Below are 24,860 nucleotides of genomic sequence, written 5' to 3'. Positions count from 1 at the left end.
CTCCCCCCCACAACAACAACCCAAGGTGGAGCCACGAGACCGTCACTTGCATCCGTATCCAGCACGGCAATGTCATCCGGGCTGGAATCTCCGCACGTGGAGCTCTGACCACCACCCTGCTTGGGTACGACCACGCGTGGCGTTCACGTCTTCTCCCCGACTGCTCGCCCACTTAGCCACCGTCCACCACGTAAGCCGCACCGAAAGGCAACGGTGCAGGTGACGTGGTAGCGGTGGCCCAGCCTGGTTGGCATTGGGGCCCTGGTTGAAGGAGATTAAATACCCAGATCCCACACCCACATCCCCCCCCAACCACCCCGCCCCCCACTCCGTGGCCCTGTGCCTGGGCCCCTCTGGCCCGTAGCTACGGTTGCCACTTCTGGAGGTACAATAAAAAAAGACCGGAGCATGTCAATGAGAGGAAGCAGAAAAACACTTCACAACACTGGCAGAGGGGAGATCTACGTGCGAACGCATCGTTTTACGCGGTGCATTATTACGTGTACTGTATTACTTATTGTATTATTCTTTTTAATTACGCAACTGACAAAATCCAGGACGCTTAAACATCCTGGGAAAATGCACGGATTTCCCAGAACAGGCCACTTCAAAAAGAAGACGATCCCGGGAGCAGGTGGCAAGGCTACACGCGGTCATCCCTGGCCCAGTTGCACCGTCTGTGCAGTCGGCAGCTATTGCCGCTGCATCTTAAAACACGAGATAAGAAAAGAAAAGAAAGGGGGCCCCAAAGGAAAACAGCTTGGCGGCGTAATATCACCGGGCCGAGTTTGCCGGCCTGAGCGATAACGCAGCCAAGCCCCTCCGTTGTCGTTGTGTCGCGGGAACGCGCGCGACCGTGAACGACCCACGGCGGCCTTCGAGGAATCACGACGGCAGCAGACAACGACGCAGCCGCCTCCGCAGAAGCCGGACGCGCGAGCGAGCGTCCTGCGTACGGCTCCCCGGCGTATCAGCTACCCTGTGCGTGCCAAGCGAGGCCGCGGGTTTTTTTTTGTGCGGCGCGCGTGCCACCCCGACCTGCCCGTCGGGACCCGTACCCGCACGAACTCTCGGTGGCACCCACACACACGCACGCACGTTCAACGGTTGGCTGCCGAGCGGGCAAATTTGACTCTTGACGAACGTCACAGAGGCCCCTAAGCATCCGCGCAAGCGCCACCGGGTCGGCCAAGCTTCCCGACGCAGCCGCCCGTCCCGAGTCCACCGCCGCCGCCACTACGTGGGGACGTGTGCGTGCGGGAGCAACTGCGATGAGAAGCCCTGGGAGGCCGGAGATTGAGAGTAGGCCGCAGTAGCAGAGGATTGCGGGTACCCCTGCAAAGCGGAGAACTGTGGGTAGCCCTGAAGGACGGCGGAGGGCTGCGGGTAGCTTTGAGAAGCAGAGGAGGACTGTGGGTAGGCGATGGCGGAAGCCGACGAAGGGTAGATTTGCGAGTGGCGAGAGCGCACGCCGAGAGCGGAGATCGGAATCGGCAGCAAGGACATCGCAGACACGGGTCTTCGGCTGTGCTTGGTCCTGTTTGTTGAACACCAAAAAATAAACAAAGCAAACGTTAGACGCGTCCGAGCGCTGGATCCGCTGCGTAGGTTTTTTGCGGTTGCGCCGTAACAGCTTCTTGGGGAAACAGAAGACTTTAAGGAGGCGCTGACGGCTCGTGGGGCGAAACGTTGGACGTCACGCCGAAAAACAAACACGGTACGACCCCAAGACACATCGGAGAGCGGCACGGCTCCTCTACAACTTACAGAGCCATTCTGCTCGACGACCACAGGAATAAATAACACTGGTCAACACGTTTTCTGGCATAAGGTATTCCAACGGTTTTAATAACTTTGGGGTGCTGATTCCAAATCTGGCATCAGTTTTTGTATATCACATCAGGTTTTTGAGATATCAAATATTGCATTTTCAATAAAAACTGCAGAAGAAAAATATTAAATAAATGTGGATATCTACATAAAATGATATTATAAACACACTATCCTAAAAATACAGCACCATATTTTAACACTAAAGCAGTCACTGACTCGCAACAACTTGCAATAATAAGTGACAGAATTAATTTCGGGTAAAATCAATGAAAATGGGGTAATGCCGATAGCATCAAAATGAGATGTGATAGAGCAAATCTGAGATCAGATTTGGAATCATCAAAAGTCCAGGCCAGAATTTTTTTTTTGTTGACCAGTGTAATAGCAACGATGAGGTGCGTGCGGAGGTGCGTGTGGGTGCCGTGGCCGAGAGCGAGTGCCGAGGGACGACAGGCCTCACCTGGATTTGCTTCTCCTCATCTCCCACTCGGAGCTCTCAGACGCTCCGGCTGCGCCGCTGCTGCTGCTGCCGTTGCTGCTGCTGCTGCTGCTGCCGCCCCTAGAAGCGGCATGGGGCTGCTGCTGCTGCTGCTGAGAGGCCCCTTGCCCCGGAGAATCTCGCGCGCAGGGGACGGAGCGACGTCCGCGGGGCGCGACGTGATCCCGTGTCGTACGCGACGGCAGCTCCAGCTCGACGAACATCACGTTCTCCGCCTGCCCCCCCCCCCGCCCCGCGCAAGCGCAACGAGCGGCACAGTTGTGGACATGGTTACGCGGGGAAAAAAACGGTGACGATCCGCCGTCGATTATCTCGCGGCGGGTTTCTCTCTCAACCTTCCTGCTCGCCCGCCCCCCCACCCACATGAATGATTTTAACCTTAGCTGGAAAGCATAAGCAGAGGTAATCAACAACAAAAAACAAAAAACGCCATTACTTAAATCAAACCGCGAGCCGGAACGTCGACGATCGAGTCGCTGGCGAGCGCCTCACCCGGAAGCGCGGGTTGTCCCAGCAGCGCACGGTGGCACAGGCCGTCTGGCTCACGGGCCGCTTGTACCCCACGGCCGACACCGGCCTCTTCAGCTGCTGGGCTCTGCCAAGTCGCAGTCAACGAGAGCGGCGACCACTCAAGCGTTAAGACGTTCGGTCTCCGAATATTTTCCCCGGGTCGCCGGCAGACCGGCACGGCAGCAGGCACGTTGGCGAGATGCCCCGGGGCACAGCGAGATGTGGCCCGTAGCATCTCGTGGATGCTGTGTGCCGGGCGTGGAAAATATTTTCCTGGTCGTCGAGCTGGACTGACCCGGGCAGAATTAAAGAGGGACGGGCAGACGAGCAGCCCAGGAGCCACCCCCTGGGATCCGGCTCCATCTCGTGTTGCCGCGATATCAATTAACCTTCGATTTAAAGCTTTCGTGACTGCAGGGATTCATATTCTTGGTTCTTTCGGTAAAGTCACATAGAAGGGAAGTAATAAAATAATACATATAAAACATAATAAAATAATTCTCACGACGTTTCGGCCACAACGCAAGCAGCTTAAATACACGCTCCAAGCTTGGTGGTGTTTCATTCTTCACCTGAGGACGGCTGCTTGTGTTGTGGCCGAAACGTCGTGAGAATTATTTTATTATGTTTTATTTTTATTATTTTATTACTTCCCTTCTACGTGACTTTACCGAAAGAACCAAGACGATCAATGAACCTATCATCTCCTTGCACCCCTCCACTGGAACAAGCTTCCCTTGTACATTGAGCAGTCCCCCTTCCTTGACCTCCTTCCGCTCCACTCTTAAAGGTCCACCTCTTGTTTATCACCCATTCTCTTCCTCTTGCCTCGCCCCCGCCCCTCCACTCCTTCCCGTCCCTCCCTTGCTCAACCCCTACGCACCCCTCTATCGCAGTCACCCATTCCTCATCTCTCGCGCGTGCCACTGCTTCTACTGTTATTATTATGTTACGCCACCTTGATTTAAGGCGCTCTGTGAATGTAAAATACAACAAGATGAGTTGACTAAGCACGGCCGGGCGTGGATCGAGCCGTGTTTATCCGAGCAGGAAGAGCCCGACCAGGACTCTGCGCCGGCGAGGCTGTCTCAGGCCAGGGCACCAGCGACGCGGTTTGGGGAGAAGGCAAGGGGGGGTCCCCGAGAGGGGGGGGGGGCAGTGGGGGACAGATCTACCCGGGGTTGCGAACGATCGGCTGCAGCCTCCACTGCTCCTCCTCCTCGTCGAAGAACGCTCGCTCCATCAACCTGCTCCTGACCTCCGGAGGAATGAAGTTCTCCATGGTCAGGTACCTGGGAAGGAGAGTGGGGTCGGGTGTGGGTTGGGACGGGCACCAATATCAATTGAGTTTAACGAAACGAACGGAGAAATTGTTAGTCAACGGAGCGCCTTTAATTTGCATCAACGATGACTGAGAACGGATGCAAATCGTCAAGCGCGACGATGATGACCGACTGATGAGACAAACGAAATGAGCCAAATCTGAATGAATGAGAAGATTTAAGAACGTGATTGGTGATGCAGTCTGTAAGATTAACCATGGTGATTGGCTGTGTATGAAAAGATGTTTGGCGTGTTCACCGATTGACTTATAATAATGGGTAGTCGACAAAATGTCACGCCTCTAACACCAACATCGAATAAATGTTTGACTCAATTTTTGACTGCTTTAGGTGGCTGGACAGGTGGCTGGGCGAGTGGCTGAGTGAATATTGGCTGGGTGGCTGAGAGTAGATGGGTGGCTGAGTGGGCAGGTGGCGAGGTGGGTGGCTAGGTGGATTGGTACCTGGCTGGGTGGCTGAGTAAGTGGATGGGTGGGTTGGCGGCTAGGCGGCTGGGTGCTTGGACAGGTGGATGGGTGGATGGGTGGGGGACTTGGTGAGTGAGTGGGTGACTGGCTGGGTGGGTGGCTGAGTGAGTGGATGGGTGGGTTGGCAGCTAGGTGGCTGGGTGCTTGGAGAGTTGGATGTGTGGATGGGTGGGGGACTTGGTGAGTGAGTGGGTGGCTGGCTGGGTGGCTGAGTGAGTGGATAGGTGGGTTGGCGGCTAGGTGGCTGAGTGCTTGGACAGGTGGATGTGTGGATGGGTGGGTGGCTAGGTGAGTGAGTGGGTGGCTGGCTGGCTGGCTGAGTGAGTGGATGGGTGGGTTGGCGGCTAGGTGGCTGGGTGCTTGGAGAGGTGGATGGGTGGCTGGCTGGCTAGGTGAGTGAGTGGGTGGCTGGCTGGGTGGCTGGGGTGCTTGTGCGGTTGGCTAGGTGGGTGGCTGGGTGTCTCCGCACGTACTTGAGCTTGAGCTCGCGCGTGAGCTCGTTCTGCGTCTGCTCCAGCTCCTGCCGCTCCTTCACGTGCTCGTCCTGCACGTCCTGCGTCTCCGCCTTCACCGACTGCAGCTTCGCAAACAGCTGCGCCACACGGATAGATTCAAGAAATACGTCATTCCACTGCCACCTCCTTGGCGAAATCGCAGCCGCGTGCCTTACAATGCCTGTTACTATTCCAGGCAGCTTCCTGCCAGGCCCAAAACGTGAGATCTGACGATCGGACACATTCAGGTTGGTTTGGTCGCAGGTTGGAATGCAAAACTATCTTAATTTACATGCACATCGGCACAAACGAATCGTATGTTTTCTGTTCCATTTCTTTTGGTTAAATTGTAAAAAAAAACGGAAAAGTGCACTCAGGCTGGAAACAAACAACACGCACGGCACAAAGACAAAGGTCCGCCGCCCGTGTAGTGTCCACGTGCAAGCGCCGTTGGCGAGCGCCCACGAAAAGCCGGCACGGCGCACGAAGCGGCGGCGTGGCAAGCAGCACCAGCAGCGGCGGCGAATCGACGAGTGTTGGATCATCGACTCATCCGGACTCCTCTGCTTTCAGGGTGCGGCGAGGCACGAACCGGGCGCTCCGCCGGCGGCGTGACAACAGTGACGACAGGCAACGGCGGCGTTTGTGTCCGGGCACGGAACCTTTTTGAGTTTCTTGGTCTTGAGCTCGACCTCCTGGCGCAGCGAGGTGAACGTGTCCCTCAGCTCCAGTGTCTCCTCGTCGCGACGCTCCACCTGCTGCTGCATCTCCCGCTCGCGCCATTTCTGGGAGCGCGATGGGCCACAGCGGCGATGCAGTGCGAACACACGCAAGCATATGACCACGCAACGTTGTGGCGAGATGTTAACTACCTCGCCTGGTATACAGGAGGTTCATGGCTACGATCCCGACCCTGATGCCTCTATATTTAGAGTTTGTGTGTCTCTCTCTCCCCGTGGTTTTTTTTCGCCGGGTCCACAGGTTTATTCCTCCATATTTAGAGTATTTGGCTGCTATAAACATCCACATGATAATCCATTTCGTTGAGCTATAATTTGTGGCCAGGTCGCTTCTGAAAATGAGCTATATAGCTCAGTGGGCCTTACCTGCTAAAAAAAAATAAAAATTGCTTTGTTTTAGTTTTCTATACGGCAACGCAAGAGAACAACATGGCACTCCTCGCCAACACAACCCAACGTGATTATGCAACTCCCATTATCGTTCCTTTCCCCCCACCCCCAAGTTTTTATAATCTTGTTCAATCTAAGACATGTACGAACTCTTTTCTATTACAGCTTAAATCATGCCGTGTGTTGCTGGCCGCTTGGCGCTTTGCATCTTTAGGCCTGCGTTCAGCTATCGTGATGTATATAAAAACAATTTGAATACATTTCCAGGTACCGCGATCCGTGCGCCAACCATAGTTCCAACCCCACTGTTGCGGGGAGACTCGGACCTGCTCTGCGATCTCCTGTCTCCGCTGCTCCAGCATCTTCTGCTGCTCGTTGGTGTGGTCCATGATGTTCTTGCCTCCCACGAGCAACTTACTCTCCATGGCCTGCAGAGACCGCACGGGTTGCATCGAGCAAGCGTTACCAAAGCAGGGAAAAGCTAAAGACAATAAAGTCTGTGCTCCTATGACGCGGTCGTTGCGTTACGGAAGAACACTGCGTTGTCGAAAAATTTGCGTGTCATTAGTAACGTAGGTTAACAAAAAAAAAAATTCTTGATGATTACACTGGTCAACAAAATAAAAAATATTTTCTTGATGATTACACTGGTCAACAAAAAAAATCTATTTTTTTCTTGATGATTACACTGGTCAACAAAAAAAATATTTTTTTTCTTGATGACTACACTGGCCAACAAAAAAAATACATTTTTCTGGCCTGGACTTTTGCAGCTGTTTTAGACTAATTTCAAGGTGCTGATTCAAAATCTGATCTCTGATTTGCTCTATCACATCTCATTTTTATGCTATCGGCATACCTCCATTTCATTGATTTTACCCGAAATTAACTCTGTCACTTATGATTGCAAGTTGTTGCGAGTCAGTAACTGCTTTAGTGTTAAAATATGGTGCTGTATTTTTAGGATAGTGTGTTTATAATATCATTTTATGTAGATATCCACATTTATTTAATATTTTTCTTCTGCAGTTTTTATTGAAATTTTTTATTGATATCTAAAAAAACTGATGCGATAGACAAAAACTGATGCCAGATTTGGAATCAGCACCCCAAGATTACCTTAAACCCGTTGGAATACCTTATGCCAGAAAACGTGTGTTGACCAGTGTAATATATAATATAGGGTGAGGCACAGTCCGCGATAACACGGTGAGATGCGTGACGCAGGCCGAGCAAAGACTGAGGCGCGTTGGTAGCATCTGGAAGCATCCAGCAGCATCCCAATGCCTTGTGTAGTGCTACGCCGAGGCAGGCGTACGACCGCTTATTCCTACTCGCGCGACGTAGTTCCGTTCATCCGCGTTATTATAATAAATGTGTTCCTGAATACATTCATCGCGTTATATAAAATTCGCGGTATGAAAACAACACGCGTTATAGGAGAACAGACTGCACCAATAAGACTATTAATGCCCTCCCTTTAGCCAGGAAAATTTCAGCGAATCCTGAGACTAATTTGACAGGAGGGTCCTGCTACGCTGCGATGTTTGGCCAATTCCGCTAACGATTGTTCGGCATGTGGGAAGAAACCGGAGTGCCCGGAGAAGACCCATCGTGCATACGAGGGGATGACAGTTTAACACGTACAGTGAGGGAAAAAGTATTTGATCCCCTGCTGATTTTGTACGTTTGCCCACTGACAAAGAAATGATCAGTCTATAATTTTAATGGTAGGTTTATTTGAATAGTGAGAGACAGAATAGCAACAAAATCCAGAAAAACGCATGTCAAAAATGTTATAAATTGATTTGCATTTTAATGAGGGAAATAAGTATTTGACCCCTCTGCAAAACATGACTTAGTACTTGGTGGTAAAACCCTTGTTGGCAATCACAGAGGGCAAACGTACAAAATCAGCAGGGGATCAAATACTTTTTTCCCTCACTGTAGGCTTCTGCGACCAATATCATCCAAAATACAAGTTGTTTTGGTTAGATCGCGTAAATATATATTAGATCGCGTAAATATCTATTACACGATCCAACCCAAAAAAACCTGTATTATGGAGGGAATGACACTCGACGCTCCGCACAGACCTATGCAATACGACCGTTCCCCCGATTTCAACACAACGGCTGTGAAGACAAGTAAGTGGGGGCTTGTGGTGGACGATTGCCGAGGGTCAAGACTGACAAGCGAGCGGTGGTCCAGGGCGGGTAGAGAGGCCTGTCAAGCACGTCCACCTCGCAGAGACGGAGCGATGAGATCCGCTGACGTGCAACGGCGAGATGAGACCACGAGGGAAGGTGACGACTTAGGGGAGGCCTTCTACCGGCAACGGATGAAGCATGGCTGATGATGGTGTCGAAAACCGGTCCAGAGTTAGCTTGCCTTGAAGCAATTCTGCTGAAGCTATGCACTCTCCCACAAGGCTGTGACGTCCTGATGGGTCGCGTGGGAAGAAACACTTCCGCCGTTTATGTTGAGAGACGGGGGGTGTGTAGGGGGTGTATCGTGTGCTTATTATTTTCTTAAAATGAGTAGAAAATTATTGTAATAGGTGACGATTCGGGCAATGGGCCTTCTTCACAGCACACTCTCTACCTCCCTGTCTGTGCTGTCAGAGAGAGCCACAGCTAGACGTGTATCCCACGTCCTGGCTATGCACCCCGCCTTCATGTACACACACTCGCACACACGTCATCGTGCCAGCCATGCACACACTGCGTCAGGGAGCGACGTGCACCCTCCATCATTGACGGATGAGTATTCTGCGCGAGTGATGTAATGTGTGTGCAGCGCATCAGAGATGAGCTGCACGCTGGAGGCAAACGCCAACCACAGGCATCTACAGGGTGGAGGAGGAGGCATCCCAGCCACACACGGCCGAGCGGTGACCACTACCGCCCCCCCCCCCCCCCCCCCCAGAATATAAAGCATCAATTATCTCTCCCACGAGAGGGAACACAATAGCGCTGTGTTACCCGCCTGCGATTAAGGCCGGCGCGACGGAATGTCTGTGGCCGGGCCATCATGAGTCGACCCCACCCCCCACCCCCCGCCAAGGGTAGGGACATCGAGGCACGCGCACAATTAGCACAGCGCTCGCAGAACAACGCCGCTCTTTACAAGCCTCCCTCTTCCTCCTCCTCCACCGCCACCGCCGCCGCCATCCATTCCATTCCGTGTGTGCGTGCGTCAGGGCTGACCGCGTGTGGACCCAGTCACAACGCGTGGCGTTCCCCACTCGCTGCGCTCTTTCAACGGCTCACTGCACGCCCGTGACATCAATGCTGCGAGTGTGCAGTGTGGGGGTTGGGGCTTATTTAATTTTATATAAATTTATAAAGCGCATTTATCCAAGGCTCTGAAGAATAATTCATGAAATTGTACATTACGAGTGTGCCGTAGGATTGCTGTGGGCGTATCGTTAGGATGCTTTGGAAGAGCAGTGAAGACGTTAAAGGGTGTGGACGGTAGTAGGGTAGCGGTGAGCGCGCTGCGCTACGAACTCGGCGACCCGAGTTCGATTGCCCGCTCACGGCCAACACCGGTGACGATTATCTGAACCGGTCCTGAGCACCCCCTATGTCGGCTCGGGCGTGGTGCTGGCCACCCACCGCTTCGCGTGCCATGGCGGCCTTCATAGGTGCTTCTCGCTAGCAGCACTTGCCCTAGCAGTCTTTGTCATATGGGTCTTGAGGGGATGTGTTGCTGGGGTGCATTTGAAAAGCATTGGGGTTGAAGTGGCGGTGTCACAGAGGGTGTCTTAGGGGTGCCGTGGGCATGTAGTGTTGTGGGGGTGCAGTAGGGGGTGGGGGGGTATAATCTCGAGCCCAGACCGAAGCATTTGAAACGCACGAATCGCACGAAACGCACGAATCGTCATCGGGGAGACACTGCGTTGGGAGTCGCCGGCACGCGGTCGCCAAAAGGACCCCGACAGCGAGGGGGACAACAGCCTGAAGCAAATGTCGGGGGTAAGGAATGCGCACGGAGTGTGATGGGAAACGGGAAGCCCCGTTCGACTCTGGGCATTCTCTTTTCCATTACAGCCTGCGGCCATTCCCTTTTCCGTAACAAACAATAACGCCGGTGTATGGGAATTCCATTCGCCCGGCATTCGTCTTAGTCTCTTCCGGCGACAATGAAGGAACGGACGTTCACCAACGTCGCATGAATCAGGGTAGCTACCACGTGTAAACACGGGTGGATGTTGCACAGTAGTTTCCTTTAGGGACAGATCTCGCAAATAAAATTGACGCCGTTCCGCCCTCCTCCACCCGACACATTTGCCAGGATTCTGGCAGCTTCCCGATGATGCTGGTCGTAGCCACGAGCGAAGCGTCCACACACAGCGTAGATCGTTCTCCAGCAACAATAGCGTTGGTGCTGCTCGAGCAGTAATACATTGGGCGCGTGTGTTCACGTGGCAACCAATGCATTTACATGGGACCCTTTAATTTGGCTGCGTCGGGTGGAGGAGGGTGTAGGACACACAATCTACTTAAGCGATCCAACCCCCCCAAAAAAATCTTATGCGAATATAATCTCGGTCGCGAAAGCCTACGCGTGTTAAATGGCCGGATGTTGATTTCCCAAAAGCCCCGCTTTGCCCGTCTCCTCTCAGAAAGGCACTCCGACTCCTCCCCTAACCCACCCTGCCCGGGCTCTCAGCCTCCCCACCGAGCCAGCTGCTATGAGGCCGCTTCCTATTGATTTTCACTCTTCGTGCCCTGCACCGAAGCAGAGAACCGCTCTGCTCATGATCCACTGCCATTTTGACAATAAAAAAATCCGCATGGGGCTGCAGAACGCCAAAGCGAGGCCCTGAATAAAGAACAGCAAAAATGCTGAATTATGTGCACCCACAGTGCCATCACTGCAGATGCTCGTAGCTGAAGAGTTTGAGAGCTGGTGCTGACACTGGTTTTATTGGCTATAGTGTACTGATGATTCCTACATAATTAAGAAACCGGAATAGTTGTCTTCTTGTCCTGTTGCTGGCTAAAACAAAAAGGCCAACGCTTAGTGATGTCCTGCTCGACTGAGCATCGAGACGGTGCTCATCTCCTGTTTAGAACCTTGAGCCAGGGGTGAAAATTCCACATTTCTATGGCAAGGGCTGGTCTCTGCAAAGTTGCATCCAGTGTTGTGATTTCCCCTGCAACGTGGTAGCAATTTTATCGACCCACCGGAGGGATAATGCGCATTTTAACTGGCAATGTTGCGACTGCAAGCCGCTCACTCACTCCCCCGCTGTGTGCATCATACACACAGTGCGTTGATGTCACGTGACATGCAAGGAATGCTGGAACGACCGATTTCATGCCGCCTAAAATCAATCACCAAATATTATAACTCATTTGTTTCCAGCCTGCACAAAATGTTCCGTCGAATTAGTTCACCTTAATTACAAGAAATGGAACATAAAAACATATGCTTCATTCGCATTACGAAATATTTAGCCACTGATATCCATGTGCATCCAGATTGTATTGTATTCAAGGCTGCAACCAAACGAATGTATATGCCTCCGATTGCCAAACCTCACAAGTTAAGCATGTGAGAGTCCGGCTGGAACCCGGCTTGGACGCTGCCTAGGAAAAACAACAGGCTGCGAGCTGGCCGGGAGATGGCAGTACAGCGACAGATTATTTAATCTATCTGTGCGGCGCATTTAGTTTACTCTCCCACGTACGCACAGTGTGTTTTTCTCCAGGTACGGTACTCCGGTTTCCACTCGGAAATGGCCAAACATGCCAGTGCAGGACCCTCTTTGAAAAAAAGAGTCTTCAGACTCAGAGACTTTCGCAGGTGACTCATTGGCACGAGAGTTGTTACTATTATCATGCGCGACTTAACCACGTAGCTTCATGGATCTATCCGAAGGCAGGGCCCTGGGACACGGAAGCTGCTGGCCATGGTGCTGAATTTAAACACAGAGTCGCGCCGGCAGGTTAAGCATAGTTTGCGAAACCCCATTGCTTGCTGTGCAGCAGCTGTTTTCGTATGCAACAAACGGGCGGATTTCTGCAGGGCAGCTTCAGAGAAACCCTATTGTCGTGCAGGCTTGGAGCAGAGGTCTAGGCCCGCTATGAACCCTGGCAGCCGAGACAGATTCCCAATCACGGCTAAAGTCGAATATGACAAGCGTTCCACGCTCCATCTTTGCTCGCTTCTCCACCAACCCGCATTTACCAGCATCATGAGGTTATGGATAAAGACCTGACCGACATGGGCGTGCTGAGAATACCTTGGGTTAATGAATTAATTTACAGTGTTGCTATCGATAATACTGTACTGTGCAGCAGCAGCAGCGAGAGGGGTGGTCCAGTGGGAATTCGATACAATGCCGGGCAGTGGCCATAGGAGGAGAAATCCTAAGCAGTCTTTTGGTGCTGTTCGTGTCAATCCGACGGGGGATATCCTTGGGGTTCGACCCTACACACCTCTAACCCCTTTGACCCCGCACCCCGTGTGCCGTGGTTCACTCTGCTAGGGTCCCTTCAAGAGCTCAGAGACGGGAACTCCCTTCAGCCTGCCGAGGCGACAAGCCAAGCCTCGACTGTGTTGCAAGAAGCGGTGAGGAGGAAAGACCTGGGGGCAGCGAGACTCACAAAGGATATTCCTCTCCCCGGGAGATCGAGTCTCCCAATCAAGAGAAAGGCAGAGAATTCACCCGAACCAGATCAACCACACCCCCACTTCACCGCACAATTAATCCCAAAAACAACAATAATTACGCCTCAATCTAATCTCTATACTTTTGATTCAGGAAGGGCTCTACATTGGGACGTTTAGCTAAATTCCACTGGTGATCGTTGTGGCATGTGGGAGCAGACTCGAGTACCCAGAGAAAAGCCACCAAAAGCAAACGATGGGGGGTGACACTCAGCACTGCCATCGTCTGGCCACTCCCCGACGCCCAACAACATCTGGACAGCACTCGTGGCCGCCACCCCATCCAAGCACGAACCAGGGCTCGAACCCTGCTCGGCGCCGAGTAGAGGAGAGTGCAACGGACAGGGATTGAATGAGCGGTGCGTGCGTAATCATCCACACCTTGATCTTGGACATGAGCGCGTCCTTGGCGTCCTGCTCCTTGGACAGATCCCACACCACCTTGTCCTTCTCGGCCATGAGCTCCTCCTCCTCCTCTTCGGCTCCTTCTCGCTTCTCCTGCTTCTTGCCGCAGCTGCGCACCTCCGCCTCATCCCGCTTCTCTCCGCCCGCCGAGTCCATGGCGAAACCGTCATCGTCCACTTCATCATCGTCAACGTCGCCGTCGTCGTCACCATCGTCATCTTTGTCGTTCTCGCCGTCACCGCCCGCGCGAGACTTCCTCCTGCTCGTCCGACTCCTGCGCCGCTCCCTGCAGAGGCTGCGCTTCTCCAGTTGCGCCCTCAGCCTGGAGATCTCCTCCTGGAACTCGCGCAGCAACGCGTCTTTTGGGTCCTCGTTGATGCGCGGCTTGTTCTTGATGTTCTTGGCACGACTGGCGTAGCGCAGCGTCGTCAGGGACTCGTCGTAGTTGCAGTCGGCGGGACCCACCGTGGCCACCATGATGGTCTTGGCGTTCCCTCCCAGTGAGTCCTGCAGGAGCCGAGTGAGCTTCGAGTCGCGGTACGGGACGTGGCTACTTCGGCCGTCCACCAGGGCCGAGATGACGTTGCCGAGCGCCGACAGTGACAGGTTGATCTTGGTGGCCTCCTTGAGTCGTTCGCCCTGCGCCCCCGTCTTGGCCTGCCGCTCGCTGCCTGCCAGGTCCACGAGGTTGAGCTTCCCGGCTCGGATGCGCGCCTGCCCGTCCACGCCGCGCTCGCTGCTCTCCACCGTGACCACGAAGATGGCGTGCGAGCGCGAACTCCGCTCGTTCATGTTGGTGGCGCCCACAGCGCGATTCTGACCTCCCACGTTCATGACGTGCTCGATCTCCTTGACGCTCTTGGTCACGAAGGACGACAGCTCCTTCACGTAGACGCCGACGTCGGGCCGCTCCTTGAGCTCCAGCCGCTGGCTCTGATCCTTGCACAGGAGGTCCCGGATCTCCTCCCGATAGATCTCCAGGTAGGAGGCGCGCACCAGGTACTGCTGGTTCTGCGAGCGCGAGATGTGCGTGAAGATCTGCTCGAACGAGCTGGGGATGACGCCGCGGCGCTCCGGGTCACCGCAGGCCCTGCCGGGACCTTCCATGGTGTAGGTCTTGCCCGTGCCCGTCTGTCCGTAGGCGAAGATGGTGCCGTTGAAACCAAGCAGCACCGACTCCACCAGCGGGCGGAAGGTTTCGTCGTAGAGGTCTGCCTGCTTCGAGTTCCAGTCGTAGACGGCGTCGAAGGTGAAGCTCTTGGGCAGTTCCGATGGTCCGGCGCGCGGGTTCCTCACGGTCACCTGGCCCAGCTTCACGTCCAGGTCGACGGCGCCGCAGCAACCCGCCGATTCCTCCCGGCGGCTCAGCGGTCGGCAGCGGACCACGACTCGCACCGTCTCCTGCGCCTTGGCACGAGACGACATCGCGGCGTTGGAGCCTCCAACACTGACAACACCACCTCCTCCTCCTCCAACACCACCTCCACCACCACCTCCTCCTCCTTCTTCTTCGCTGCCGCCGCCGCCGCTGCCTCCTCCTCCTCCTCTCCGGGGCTCGAGTCTCTCATGCCCCCGTCGCGGCCCTGGGAGAGAGCGAGAGAGCGCGGCTCTCCTCCCGTCTCCCCTCCTCTCTTCTCCTCCTCGCTCTCCTCCCCTCTCCTCTCCGCTGTCTCCCAGCTCTCTCCCCTCTCGTATTTCCTCTCCCGTCCTCTCCTCCCCTCTCCCCTCTCTCTCCCCTCCCGTATCCCCTCTCTCTCCCCTCTCTCTCCTCTCCCTCCTCTACCCTCCTCCCCTCTCCCCTCCTCTCCCAGCTGTCTCCCGTCTCCCCCCTCCCGTCTCCCCCCTCTCCCTCCCCTCCCCTCCCCTCCTCTCCTCGCTCTCCCCCCTCCTCTCCTCTCCCCCCCTCCCCCCTCCCTCCCCCCTCCCTCCCCCACTCTCCCCCCCCCCCTCCCTCCCCCACTCTCCCCCCCCTCTTCCCCCCCCATCCTCTCCCTCCCCTCTCCCCCCTCTCCCCTCCCCCCCCTCCCCCTCCCCTCTCCCCTCCTCGTCCACTGCAGCTCCACTCCTGCACGCCGCAGCGGCTTTGTATTTGCCAGTGCACACAGTCGGGCGTGGCAGCGCCTTCAGACTTGGTAGTGTAGGTGGGGAGGCGAGGCATTGCGGTTAGATTTGGTAGTGTGCATCGGGTCGGCGGTGGCAATGTCAATAGATGTTGTCATGCAACATTGTGTTGGCCTGGCATCGCGATTAGATCTGGTAATGCATGCGGGTTGGTAGGCGTGGCAGTCTAATTGTATTACATGGCATCACATTTAACAAAATATAAATATTCGTCAATACAACCGCCGTAGAAAAAATAATAATAATATTATATACTTGGGAGACATTACGGGCAACACGCAAATGGATGCGCCATGAAGGGGCTATTCACCCATTCCATATTTCCTTTTAAGGCCACACACAGACACACAGACACACACGTGGGATGTTTGTACGAATTCCCTGAGGGTTTGTGTTGTCGTTATTAATTGCGCGCTGTGCACCCGTGCCAATGTTATCAGCAGCCCTTACCAGGCAATTAGTTTTACACTTTGGGTGGGAATCGGTATTTATCCGTGCATGTAATTAGGTGTGGCAGTGCCATTGTATTTGGTAATGCGTAAGGGTATGCGTGACAATGGGATTAGATTTGGTAACGCATATAGGTATGCACGTCAGTCCTGCGTTTGACGCGGGGTGGGCAATGGATTTTATTTGGTAGACTTAATAAGTGCGCGATGATGTGATTGTATTTGTTAGTGCATATTGACCAATGCGGCTCTTCCATGAAACACAAACGGTCGTGGCGAGTCTATTGTATTTGCCAGTGCATATAAATAGATGAGCGGCATTAGATTTGTATTTGCTAGTTTACATAGGCGGACGTGTTAAGAAGTGTGTCTGTGCATGTTGAACTTCTGTCGCACCGTACGTATTAGATTTCATAGTGTGTATGCGCGAGCACGGCTACACTTGCATTCATCGTTGGGCACCGTGCGGGTGTACGGAAGAGGTTTGCAAGTGCACACAGATGGGGGTGATGTGATAAGGGGCCGTCCATAAATGACGTCACGCGATTTTGGACGATTTTTGACCCCCCCCCCCCTCGTCACACGGCGTCACAAAAAGTCAGACCCCCCCCTCAAATATGACGTCACAAAGCTCTGCCCCCCCCCCCCAAAAATAAAACATGCTTCAAATCGCTTTAAACTATTATAATTGTAGTGCGTATTTAATGTGGCGCTGCACTCTGATGTTGTAGGAGAAAACATTTGTTAAAAAGTCTATTTCATTAAGTAGAACGCGTTGTCTATATTTATTTAAAGTTGCGCATTTTGATGTGACGTCACATTTCTCACCCCCCTCCCCTCCTCGTCACACATCGTCACAAATGTCTGACCCCCTCCCCTAGGTGCGTGACGTCATTTATGGACGGCCCCTAATGCAATAGGAGGACTTGACAGTGCGATTACATTTGGTTTTATATATGTGTGTGTGCTGCACGTGGTTGTAATTGTTAGTGCGCATTGGCAGGCGTGACTCGCGACGTTTGTATTCGCTAGTGCACATCGGTGGGCATCGGCGAGCAATCCGATTTGATGTCAGGCCGGTTGAGTTTCGTCAATGTTGGTTTGCGTGTCATAAGGGGCCGTCCATAAATGACGTCACGCACCTAGGTGGGGGGGGGTCAGACATGTGTGACGATGTGTGACGATGGAGGAGGGGGGGGTTGAGAATTGTGACGTCACATCAAAATGCGCAACTTTAAATAAATATAGACAACACGTTCTGCTTAATTAGACTTTTAATAAATGTTTTCTCCTACAACATCAGAGTGCAGCGCCACATTAAATACGCACTACAATGATAATCGTTTAACGCGATTTGAAGCATGTTTTATTTTTTTTGGGGGGGGGGAGGCAGAGCTTTGTGACGTCATATTTGAGGGGGGGGTCTGACTTTTTGTGACGCCGTGTGACGAAGGGGGGGGGGGGTAAAAATCGTCCAAAATCGCGTGACGTCATTTATGGCAAGGCGGCCAGCAGAGGGCAGTGCAGCGACAAATAACAATCGACAGCGTTGTGCTGTACTTCTACGCTGCCGCAGTCGTGCCCCCTTCGCCAAAACCCTTCAGAGCCGGTTTGTTAATCCGCTGCCGGAGGCGAGCCTAACCACGCCGTGCGGTTTGTTGCAGGTGGGGAGCACACATGTTGGCAAAGACAAAGATCCCCCGTGTAGCCCACGCGTGCTGTTGGGGCAAGTGCTGTCGGCGAGTAGCACCTATGAAGGCCGACACACGAGGGGGCGGGTGGCCAGCACCATGCACGGCTGCCTTTGTATCCCCCAGAGCTGACGTTGCCCATGTACTGCACCTATTTAAGGTTGAGTTGACCTAGGGGGGGGGGGGGGGCTCGGGACCGGTTGAAATATTAGTCGCTGGTGGCAGCGAGCGGGAATTAAACTCGGGTCGCCAGGTTCGCAATGCAGTGCGCAAAAACCAATGCGTCACCACCGCTCCCCATAGAAGTTGGCGCATAGTACAGCACAACTATGGATTTTGCTGCACTGCCCCACCCCATCCCCAAATCATCCCCCCTTTTCCTACCATCTCACCTTGATTGGCGAGTCACCCTGTGTTTTATAATACGTAGCATATCCGACCGTCACAAAATAAAAATCGTGTAAAAATACTTTTAAAAAAACACGCTTTAATGAAATGTACTGTCCGAGCTGCCCCTCCCCGTGCCCCCTTCCCCCATCGCCCCTCCCCTCCTTCCACATCCCCCGCCTCTTAGCGTGGCTCCCCGAGGCTTGCCGTGACCTAAAGGACCGTGGTGATTTACAGGCAACGTGAGTTGAGCGTCGACAATTAGAGCAGTAAACGTGGACAATTAGAGCCGTTAAAAAGATTGTTTAAAAATATCTTTTTAATTTCCAATGATAGAATATAGTATTGTCATCAGTATGACATACCTATACAAAGTTTGCAGTCGATACGACATTGGGAATACGGTTGAAATTGAGTCACAAGATTTTAGGATACGACAACACACAGAGTAAGTTAAATAAGTTAAATAAAAAATGTTTAAAAATATGTTTTCGATTTTTTTATGATAGAATATAGTATTGTCATCAGTATGACATAGGTATTTCAAGTTTTCAGTCGATAGCACATTGGGAAGTGGGTAAAAATTGAGTTACAAGATTTCTTTTTTGAGGATACAACAGACGGAGTGAGTTTAACACGTAGGCTTTCGCGACCAATGTTATTCATAATCAACGATTTTTGGGTTTAGATCGCGTTTATTTATAAATGTGTCGTAACCCTCCACCACCCGACACGGCCAATCAGTAAAAAATGTGTCACGTTGACAAAGACAAATAGTTCACTGCTTTAGCCCACCGGTGTGTTGAAGCAACAACATTCACAATTTGAGTACGACGTTTCGCTGGTAATTACAACCAGCATCATCGGGCAATTCGCCAGAATGGTGAGGCTCTCCTGTGTCTCCCGTTCTTATATAGAGCAGCAGCAGGATGACGTCATCATTAACTCATTAACTCATCAGGTGCAAAGATTCAAGGGGGGAGTGATTGTAATTATATACTAGATTAGTAATCAGGCTATTGTTACGATGCGAGTTGTAGATTAGTAATCATTTGGAATGTGTTTTATTGTGATTATGCTACATTAGTAATCTGTTAGTGGTTGTTTCCCTTATAAGTAATTGTAATGTATCTTATTTAATAATACGCTTCCAGGCCGCACTAAGCCTGTAGCTGTCTGAGCGATTAAAGTTATTTCTGTTTCTCTCAATTTCAATCGATTCTCTAATTAGTCTTTGCCAGTAGTAACTAGTTTTACACAACACTTCCACGTTGTCAAAATCAATTGAGTGTCCCTGTTGGCATGCATGTTCTGCTACTGCCGACAGTTGTGTTTGTGATAGTTTAATATTTCTCTGGTGTTCTTTAAGTCTTACACTAACGTTACGCCCTGTCTGTCCAATATAGCATCTGCCACATACACAATTAATCCGATATACACCTTCTGTTGATAATTTAGGTAATTCGTCTTTAGTGCACGTTACTAGTTGTTGAATTTTGTGTACTGTACCAAATCTTACTGTAATGTTTTGCTTTTGCAAAACACGGGCTAATTTATCAGTTACTCCTGAGATAAATGGTATTTTTATTGTTTTAATAATCTGATCGCTTTCAGCAGTGTTGCTTTGCGATCGTGATTTGGCTTTTAGTGCTCTGTTAATTTGAGCATTATTGTAGCCATTCTGTCTTAGTGCTTCTTTAACATGTTTAATCTCTCTCACTAGACTTTCACCATCTGACACTGTTTTAGCCCGATGTATGAGCGTCTTGATAAGAGAGGATTTCTGAGCTGGGTGATGATGCGAATCTGCATTCAGATAGGCATCAGTGTGCGTTGGCTTTCTGTAAACGCTGTGTGTTATTTTACCGTTTGGGCCATGCCCAAGTAAAATATCCAGGAACGGGAGTGTGTTATTCACCTCCATTTCCATGGTGAACTGAATGGCCGGGTTTTGTGCATTGAGATGATTTAGAAAATCGTTAAGTGTATCTTTACCATGTGGCCAGACAACCAAAGTGTCATCCACATATCTAAACCAAAAGGATGGTTTTAATGTGCTCGAGGCAAGTGCTCTGGTTTCAAAGTTTTCCATGTACAAATTTGCTATAGCAGGAGATAAAGGAGAGCCCATTGCTGCTCCCTCCCTTTGTTTAAAGAATTCGCCTCTCCATAAGAAGTAAGTGTTATTTAAACAATGGTCTGCGAGTTTCGGAATATCTTTTGGTAAACCTGTATTCTTTACCAGTGTATCAAGTAATTTAAGTGACTCGCTCACTGGAACCTTAGTGAATAGCGAAATCACATCAAAACTCACCAAAATATCATTAGGGTTAAGTTTAATATCTTTGATCATATTCACAAGATGTTCTGAATTTCTTATGAATGATGATGTCCTACCGATGTAAGGCTGAATTTGTTTAGTTACATATTTTGCTAATTTATAGGTGGCAGAGCCAATTGTACTGACTATAGGTCGTAAAGGGATGCCGACTTTATGGATCTTTGGTAGCCCATACAGTCTAGGTGGTTTTGAAGCCCTTGGCTTCATTAGGAATTGCTCATTTTTTGGGATTAATGAATTTGCAATGATTGCAGTAGTCTTACGTTCCAAAGTATTAGTTGGATCTCGTTTAATTTTAATGTAGGTACTTTCCTCTAATAAATCTTTAATTTTATTATCATAATCGGCTCGTGACATCACTACTGTAGTGCGGCCCTTGTCAGCTGCTAGGATTTGAATATCTTTGTTTAGACGAAGCTCTCTTAAGGCTTTTGCCTCGTTCGAGCTAATATTTACTTTAGGTACTTTACTATTCTCAATAATTTTGGCAACCTCGTGTCTAGTCATCTCTGCCTCATTATGTGGAAGGAGTCTTACTGCTGATTCTACCTCAGCAATTATCTCATCCACTGGAATTGTGCGTGGGGTAACGGCAAAGTTAAGGCCTTTAGAAAGGACAGAAATCATGTCAGTGGTTAAATCAGTGTTAGTCAAGTTCATTACGGTTTTGTTTTCAAATTGTTCGTTTTAATAGGGATTTGTTTATTGTAAAGTCTAGAAAATTTGTTAATTTGGTTAGCATTTGTTAGATTAAACACATTATCAGCCGATTGTTGTGTTATAGTATCGATTATATTCCAATCATGCATGGACACACTATTGCTTATATTTAAATGTAAATGCTTTAGCGATTCAGAAATGTTGGATAATTCACTCCTGTTGTGTTGTATTCTCTCTATTAATAATAATTCGCTAGCTTTGTGTAGTATTTTGTTAGCCTTAGAAGACTTTATGTGATGTGTTATTTTAACTGCGTTTGGTATTACCTTCGAATCTCTGCACCTTTTGAGGAACGCCAATGAAGATATCAATTTCATCCGCTTAATGCGGAGCTTCTCCAATTTTCTGGTTTTAAGAAAAGTATCCTCCCCATAGAGGTTAGTCAGTTGAACTTGACTAACACTGATTTAACCACTGACATGATTTCTGTCCTTTCTAAAGGCCTTAACTTTGCCGTTACCCCACGCACAATTCCAGTGGATGAGATAATTGCTGAGGTAGAATCAGCAGTAAGACTCCTTCCACATAATGAGGCAGAGATGACTAGACACGAGGTTGCCAAAATTATTGAGAATAGTAAAGTACCTAAAGTAAATATTAGCTCGAACGAGGCAAAAGCCTTAAGAGAGCTTCGTCTAAACAAAGATATTCAAATCCTAGCAGCTGACAAGGGCCGCACTACAGTAGTGATGTCACGAGCCGATTATGATAATAAAATTAAAGATTTATTAGAGGAAAGTACCTACATTAAAATTAAACGAGATCCAACTAATACTTTGGAACGTAAGACTACTGCAATCATTGCAAATTCATTAATCCCAAAAAATGAGCAATTCCTAATGAAGCCAAGGGCTTCAAAACCACCTAGACTGTATGGGCTACCAAAGATCCATAAAGTCGGCATCCCTTTACGACCTATAGTCAGTACAATTGGCTCTGCCACCTATAAATTAGCAAAATATGTAACTAAACAAATTCAGCCTTACATCGGTAGGACATCATCATTCATAAGAAATTCAGAACATCTTGTGAATATGATCAAAGATATTAAACTTAACCCTAATGATATTTTGGTGAGTTTTGATGTGATTTCGCTATTCACTAAGGTTCCAGTGAGCGAGTCACTTAAATTACTTGATACACTGGTAAAGAATACAGGTTTACCAAAAGATATTCCGAAACTCGCAGACCATTGTTTAAATAACACTTACTTCTTATGGAGAGGCGAATTCTTTAAACAAAGGGAGGGAGCAGCAATGGGCTCTCCTTTATCTCCTGCTATAGCAAATTTGTACATGGAAAACTTTGAAACCAGAGCACTTGCCTCGAGCACATTAAAACCATCCTTTTGGTTTAGATATGTGGATGACACTTTGGTTGTCTGGCCACATGGTAAAGATACACTTAACGATTTTCTAAATCATCTCAATGCACAAAACCCGGCCATTCAGTTCACCATGGAAATGGAGGTGAATAACACACTCCCGTTCCTGGATATTGTACTTGGGCATGGCCCAAACGGTAAAATAACACACAGCGTTTACAGAAAGCCAACGCACACTGATGCCTATCTGAATGCAGATTCGCATCATCACCCAGCTCAGAAATCCTCTCTTATCAAGACGCTCATACATCGGGCTAAAACAGTGTCAGATGGTGAAAGTCTAGTGAGAGAGATTAAACATGTTAAAGAAGCACTAAGACAGAATGGCTACAATAATGCTCAAATTAACAGAGCACTAAAAGCCAAATCACGATCGCAAAGCAACACTGCTGAAAGCGATCAGATTATTAAAACAATAAAAATACCATTTATCTCAGGAGTAACTGATAAATTAGCCCGTGTTTTGCAAAAGCAAAACATTACAGTAAGATTTGGTACAGTACACAAAATTCAACAACTAGTAACGTGCACTAAAGACGAATTACCTAAATTATCAACAGAAGGTGTATATCGGATTAATTGTGTATGTGGCAGATGCTATATTGGACAGACAGGGCGTAACGTTAGTGTAAGACTTAAAGAACACCAGAGAAATATTAAACTATCACAAACACAACTGTCGGCAGTAGCAGAACATGCATGCCAACAGGGACACTCAATTGATTTTGACAACGTGGAAGTGTTGTGTAAAACTAGTTACTACTGGCAAAGACTAATTAGAGAATCGATTGAAATTGAGAGAAACAGAAATAACTTTAATCGCTCAGACAACTACAGGCTTAGTGCGGCCTGGAAGCGTATTATTAAATAAGATACATTACAATTACTTATAAGGGAAACAACCACTAACAGATTACTAATGTAGCATAATCACAATAAAACACATTCCAAATGATTACTAATCTACAACTCGCATCGTAACAATAGCCTGATTACTAATCTAGTATATAATTACAATCACTCCCCCCTTGAATCTTTGCACCTGATGAGTTAATGAGTTAATGATGACGTCATCCTGCTGCTGCTCTATATAAGAACGGGAGACACAGGAGAGCCTCACCATTCTGGCGAATTGCCCGATGATGCTGGTTGTAATTACCAGCGAAACGTCGTACTCAAATTGTGAATGTTGTTGCTTCAACACACCGGTGGGCTAAAGCAGTGAACTATTTGTCTTTGTCAACGTGACACATTTTTTACTGATTGGCCGTGTCGGGTGGTGGAGGGTTACGACACATTTATAAATAGACGGAGTGAGTTAAATAAAAGCGTTTAAATAATAATAAAAAAAATTAACCCGTAAAAACAAAGTTTTTCACTATAAATCCTTTATATGCGTGGCGGCTAGAGTCCTCTCGTCTTCTGGCTTGAGATGGCTGCCACCTATGGGTCAGATGATTGCCTGCCACCATTAAGCAATTGGTAATTAAATATTAAAAAAAGTTTTCCTAAAAAGTGTAAAATTTGGGAATTTATTTCACGAAAATAAATTGTCACGTACAACGAGTCTGTGTGCAAAATGTCAGCCCGATTGGATCACGGGAAGTGGGTTAAAAAACGACCGAAAGATTTGCACGGTCGTAAGCGCGCAAGCAAGCAAGCAAGTGAACTTAATATAAAGGATTTAAAAAGAACCCGAGTGGAGTGTCGTGAGATGAAAGGGGTGGGATCGAGGGAGCTGGAGGCTGGGCAATGAATTTGCCAGAGGGCAGTACACTCGTGCAGAAACAAGTTAGGAGAAAAACCATGCATTAGGCATGGCGTATGCAACGCTTTCCAACAAGCGTTTGTCCTAAGCAGTATTTAATTAGCAGTATGACAGCTGATAGGTAGCTGTCAAGGGCAAACCTCATTTACATATTTGTAAGCAGAGTCGTTCGTTTTGCTCTGGCTTGGGCCTCCACGTTTTGGGCAACCCCCTTGGATAAATAAATTTGCCCGCTTTTCAAAAGAGCAAGTCCCCAGTAACTCGTTCAAGAGGACGGCCACCGCATAGACGGAGCCCTGAGATCAGTTCACGTGCACGAGTGATATGGATGGTCGCAGCACTGGGCCACGTGGAGGGTGGCGAGGGAGCGGGCATGCCTTCGTACATTAGTGGATAGGTCATGGCTGATGACGATGATGAGAACACTATGTCACACAATTTTTGCCTTTAACAGACTGGTCACATTGTGGCAGAAGCAGAGCCCATCTTGACGGGTGAAGAAGCTGCCAAAAGGTTGGTGACGCTTTCTCTGATCTGCGACTTGCACACTTTCATCCAACAAGTTCCACTTCTTGAGCCGAGACATCAAAAGCTCGGCATTGGACTCGAAGTTTATACATCGAAAAAAAATCAA

General features: G+C 49.7%; 1 protein-coding gene across 1 annotated transcript; it reads right to left on the bottom strand.

The window, feature by feature from the left end:
• Nucleotides 1-333: 333 nt before the first annotated feature.
• On the bottom strand, nt 334-14,933 carry LOC133352859 (kinesin-like protein KIF3B). The gene is made up of 8 exons (XM_061568825.1): nt 13,342-14,933; nt 6,603-6,704; nt 5,809-5,931; nt 5,126-5,244; nt 4,018-4,134; nt 2,825-2,927; nt 2,294-2,547; nt 334-1,537 (listed from the first exon to the last, which is right to left on the bottom strand). Exons 1-8 carry the CDS (start codon nt 14,788-14,790, stop codon nt 1,237-1,239), a joined length of 2,568 nt encoding a protein of 855 aa, XP_061424809.1. The 5' UTR covers nt 14,791-14,933; the 3' UTR covers nt 334-1,236.
• Nucleotides 14,934-24,860: the final 9,927 nt, after the last annotated feature.

This window comes from Lethenteron reissneri, chromosome 42 (genome assembly GCF_015708825.2).
Source record: "Lethenteron reissneri isolate LAM-NWPU_2019-01 chromosome 42, ASM1570882v1, whole genome shotgun sequence".
Classification (NCBI taxonomy): Eukaryota; Metazoa; Chordata; class Hyperoartia; order Petromyzontiformes; family Petromyzontidae; genus Lethenteron; species Lethenteron reissneri.
Note: the sequence above shows the minus strand (reverse complement) of the source record. Positions and strands in the feature narration are given on the sequence as shown.